The sequence below is a fragment of the Argentina anserina genome, chromosome 4 (assembly GCF_933775445.1).
Source record: "Argentina anserina chromosome 4, drPotAnse1.1, whole genome shotgun sequence".
Lineage (NCBI taxonomy): Eukaryota > Viridiplantae > Streptophyta > Magnoliopsida > Rosales > Rosaceae > Argentina > Argentina anserina.
The window spans coordinates 16,419,489-16,424,670 of NC_065875.1; the positions used below are offsets into that span (position 1 = coordinate 16,419,489).

General features: G+C 35.2%; 1 protein-coding gene across 1 annotated transcript; it reads right to left on the reverse strand.

Annotated features, from left to right (window-relative positions):
- Positions 1-334: 334 nt before the first annotated feature.
- Positions 335-1,013, reverse strand: LOC126792270 (FCS-Like Zinc finger 15). Its single transcript, XM_050518731.1, has 3 exons — positions 919-1,013; positions 753-887; positions 335-542 (listed from the first exon to the last, which is right to left on the reverse strand). The coding sequence occupies exons 1-3, from the start codon at positions 1,011-1,013 to the stop codon at positions 335-337; spliced, it is 438 nt and encodes a 145-aa protein (XP_050374688.1).
- Positions 1,014-5,182: the final 4,169 nt, after the last annotated feature.

Consider the following 5,182-nt stretch of genomic DNA (forward strand, 5'->3'; position numbering starts at 1 on the left):
ACTCTCATGATTGGTACTAACCAAAGCTCAAAGAAACTCATACTAAACAGGTTTAAGCACAGAATAAAAATGTCATTAGTGTCCACAGGAAGTCACAAACTACACTTAGAAATTAGTCCTCCATAGTTTATGTTCTAAGCAATGGTGGAAACAATTAAAACTATGGGCTACATTATCACATACATAATGTGATGGAGGCAAAATTGGTTGGATTCTTTTGGCCTCAAACCAGGAAACAAAGAAGCTACAAGGGGGACAACAAGGTCATTTCCAAACAAACAAAGGGGCACAAGCCACAAGGGATATATCTCAATTCTCAAGGCCATTTTCCTTATTATCTCAATAGGCAATCCACCCACTCTGTCTCTTTGTTTCGATTTGAGCCTCTGGAAGAAGAAGCTGAAGAGGTTGAAGAATAAGAAGAAGCTGAACTAGAATTCATAACCACCATTGAGCAGTGCATTTCTTTGCGAACAATCTCCTCTTCATCCATCATAATCTGATTATACCTGCACTCCACACTGCAAAAGCCTCTATCTCCCCTACATTTTTCAAGCCAAGATTTCTACTTTAGTTAACCATGCAAATCAACAAAACCAAAAATCTAAGTTTCTATAGAGAAATAGTAAGATCCGAGATGGGTTACGGTTGTTTTTGACAAAGGAGCGAACTTTAGGCATGCATAACCAAAATCACACACAGGGGCTTAAAACTGGAGAGGGTTGTGGTTCAAGACTTGATTTTTAACTTACTTGTACATGTAGATGTCTTTGCCAAGCAAGAGTTTCTGCTTGCACCGAAAGCACTTGTCAAGAAAATTGGAATTGGGTGGCAAATATGGAGAGTTGTTAGAAGTTCTGGGGTAATAAGGCAGAGCAGTGGGATTGGTGTTGGTGTTAGAAGGGTTTGATGTTGGTGTTGATCACCATGGTGGCTTTGTTAATAATACTAGCAGCACAAGCAGTAGTACCACTACCCTTATGACCTTCTAGCACTACACTAAGTCCGACCATATCTCATACTCCACTGTAAAATTCTCACTATGTAGAGCTCTTTCAGAGAAGAAGAGAGAGGGGGTTTGGCTCTGATGGAGAAAATCTAAGCAAAGATAAATAGAAGAGGGAGAAACAAGGGGGCAAGAGGGGAATGAGGTAGGGGGACCCATCACACAGCTATGGGTCAATCACCCTTGCCCGGACATTCATCTAACATGCAAGTATAACTTGCTACCGCCGCACCAAACCACATGGGTAGCATGTTGCTTCATTGTCAATATGAAAAATTGCCAAAATTAAAACTTTTGTACTTCCTTATTGTATTGTTTCTATAATAATCCTTAAATGTCATTGTTAGTTGTATAATCCAATATGTAGCATGTACTAATTATGATATATACAATTATGTATAAGAGTCATGCATTTTGGGGATTTTTTTTTCTGAAAATGAGGGACTTTTTTCTCAACGAAACTCTAGTCGGCTTTGATGGGAATAAAGATTTATTGAATTGAAATATGCAAGAAAGTAAGGTGATTAAGAATACTTTATAGAGAGAATTTTTGAAGAATGACCCATTTATGGTCTTCAAATTGATTTCTAACCATGTTTTTGTAAACAACTGAAAAATAACCATATAGAGAGATACAATGTCATTACTACCCTTCTAAAACCCTAGATAGCTATTTATTATACCATTTAATCTAATTAGATGTCCAAAACACATCTCATGTTTCTGAAACAAAACAAAACAAAAAGCCTCAGTGGCAGAAGACCTCTCCCTAATTCTTATTTTCTGATACTCTGTTCACTAGGTCATTTACTTTTTCCAACCTATCTATGTCTATTCATTTTGTCAATCATAGTGCTCAAATTTCATTTCTAGATATATAACGATCATGTTGCTTGCTTGTTGGCTTGATCATCTACATATAGCCATGTTTTTGAGCTACGTTTCTCTAGAGTAGTGTTAGTTACCTTTAATATTCAATCATGTTTTGATTTTTGAGAGAGCAATCTCATTTAAAGAAGAAGGAGTGAAATCAGTGTGTGCTATCTTTAATTTGAATAGGAAGTCTTCAAAGTTACTTGGAACTGAAACTCTCGTCATCTTCAAGGGGAATTAGCTCGATCATTAGACACTGGGTGAGATCTAAAGATTTTGTTTGAAAAATATAGTGTAAGAAATATAGTCAACCATATATACTTTGAAACAAAATAGCTAGACATTTGTGACTGGATCTATGGAACATTGTATAATGAGCATGATCATATACCATACATAAATAAGTGCTACGACTGCCAATTTCTTATTGATTGATGAAAGTGTCATTCCATCAATAATGATTTAAGAAATAACTCGTACTATTACTTTTTAGGGTAATTAAGACTTTTCGTTTGTATATATGGTTATTTTCAATAGTTTGAAATAAAATGGTTAGAAGTCAATTTAGAAGCCAAAAACAGGTATTTTTTTCAAAATTTCTCTACTTTAGAGGCTACATTGTTTTGATTCTTATTGAATAGAAAATGTATATTATATGAGTATATATGCTAGGTTGATACAATAAAATGACGTAACTACTCTGCACAATATTACTCATATAATCCTAACATGCCTAATCCTGCCTGATGGTAGGCTTTTTTCTAGGCAAGCGATCTTGGGTTGCAGATTCCGGTGGAAGCCTTGTCCGGCAGTAACCGTGGTACATAAGATCAGTGGGTCTTGTATTCAGAAGCTATAAACTTGATAGGGTGAACTTTGCGCTCTATTAACCACTAAATAAGAATTGACATTAGGTTATGTATTTGATGTCTAATGAGTGGACTTCTTTCTTTAGATCTTTCTTTGGCTATTTCTTTGAATCTCTGTTCTTAATTAGCTAATGGAATCCAAGCTTCCAATATGTAACCCTCCCAATAAGAAAAATATACGTACAAGAGTCGATCATCCCATGCTGGCTTTCACTTTCTGACCTAGAGTATAATGGCACGAAAAAGGAAAGCATACGGTATACCCCGTTTGTGTTACAGATGTATAATACATTTTTAGTTTTGCCAACGCTGGTCTTATATGACATGTTAGTATGTCACGACATTTAGTTTGGATTAAAAGATATGTAATGAGATTGAGGGTACTAATAATAACAATCTTGATATCATTTCAGTTCGATCTCATGACATAGCGGATTCCTACTTTACGAGAAACTATTTTTACCATTCCAGGGACTGTTAGAGGAAGTTTGATTATTGAAGATCAAATGAACGATAATGAGATTCTATTTATTCTAACCACGCTTGTCGAGTATTATCGTAGGAGGCCGATTCACCCGATTCTCAAGGCACGCATAGAAACTCATGCATTAATTACCTGGAAACTAAGCCACACGGCACCACCAAATTAAGTTTTCTAGGGTTCTAAGGGGAATATTTCACCGTAATTAGAACAGTGGCGGATCCAAGGTTTAAAACTTAGGTGAGCAGATTTTTTTTCTTTAGGTAAGTGGGTCACTGCCTCACTGGGTCTGCTCTTTCTAGTTACCGAGCTGTTTTTTTTTTCAATGTGGGCTTTTGAAACCTACCGGGCTGGAGCTGGGCTTGCTTCTATGTAAGTCCGCCACTGAATTAGAATATTTTTTATTATACCATTTTACCAACCTAGCTATGAAATCAACTAATTTGAATGTAAATGATAAAGAGCATTTATGCGAAGATATTATAGTGTAAATTCTTACATTTATACTTGTTTATTTCCTTAAAAATGTCTAACTAACTTTGTTATTCATGTAGGTAGTTCGTGAAGCAACCAACGAGAATTTGGAGCTTAATAGAAGCAAGTAAGGCATTGGTTGTGTAGTACTGATGTTCTGCTACACATGGGTGTCAAGAATTGATCCAAATTATGGTGGGAAGCAATTGTTACAATTCTCAGAAGGTGACAAGATTATTTTCTATATGACCAGTGTCGGCCACTCTTCCAAATTGTTTTAACTGCAATGAGTTGAAAGGCTTACTCCTAGATTATTGCTCAAGTTTGGAAGGGAATCTTGTTTATTTCCTACCAATTAAGGATGAACGAGAGTCCAAAAAGAAAAAGGAGGGTGCAAATCAGAATTGAAGAAACATTCCTATATAAGGAGAATTAAGATTGTGGGATGAGACAATTGAAGAAACATTCCTATATAAGGAGAATTAAGATTGTGGGATGAGACACGCAGAGGCAGAGAGAGACCGAGACATTCATATATCTTCAAGCTATAACCCACATCTCCTCAAAGACAAGTCCACATCTCCTCGAGCTCACCTTCATATTTCATCAAGGCTTCCAATTGTTGATTTTATTTTGTATAATTGTTACAACTATGAGTAGCTAAATCTTTTGTGTTAGGGGCTAGGTTAGAAGCCCAATTGTGTTGAACACTTTTGCAAGTTAGCCTAGTTACTTTTATTTATACCAACAGTGAGATTGATTGTTTGTTTCTTGATTTATAGATAACTTTTGCATGCTTATGTTCTTTGCAAGCCAACTTAGAATGTTTGTATATAATCTGTGCTAGACTTAGATTAAACAATTCACATATGTTTTATTTTCTTTGTCATAAGTAGTTTGGCTATAGTACAGTAGTCAATAATCAAGCAGTTAGGGTTTCATGCTAGATAGCTTCTATACTAGTTTGGACTATGTAATCATTCAAACTTCCACATGTTCTTAATGATCTTTGTATCCATCGAATAGACTTGCTTATGTGTATTTCACTAAGTGTTTTGAGATTTCATGTTTAGAATTTTTTTAACGAAAAGTGTGTTTCACGGCGTTAAATAACTCAAGGAAAGTAGTAAGAACTTATGCAGTGCGTTCACGGTTTGTTCTTGATTGATTTATTTCTCATGGCATAGTAAAAAATTAGGTTACTTGTTGTGTTAAATCATAATTGGTGGTAGACAACCTCTCTATTTTGAATTGTTTATCATTATTCCTTTATTTATTCTCATTATAATCATAACCCCTCCCCTAAATTCATTGGTTTAGTTAGTTTAGTTTAATCAAATTTTTTGTGAGATTTAAATACCCTCAGTCTCTGGCATCGAACGATCATTGCTTATTCTATACTACAATTGACAATTTTTTTACAGAGTTAATTGTGGGGCTATTTTAGCCGTATCAGTAAAAGAAAAAAAATCATGCAGT

What these genes read in the sequence shown, in the direction of transcription:
- LOC126792270 (XM_050518731.1), bottom strand. Translation starts at nt 1,013, where the DNA reads ATGGTCGGACTTAGTGTAGTGCTAGAAGGTCATAAGGGTAGTGGTACT. An exon ending in AAAGCCACCATGGTGATCAA is followed by an intron (nt 888 to 918) that starts CACCAACATCAA and finishes TAACACCAACAC; the next exon opens with CAATCCCACTGCTCTGCCTT. An exon ending in AAAGACATCTACATGTACAA is followed by an intron (nt 543 to 752) that starts GTAAGTTAAAAA and finishes TGAAAAATGTAG; the next exon opens with GGGAGATAGAGGCTTTTGCA.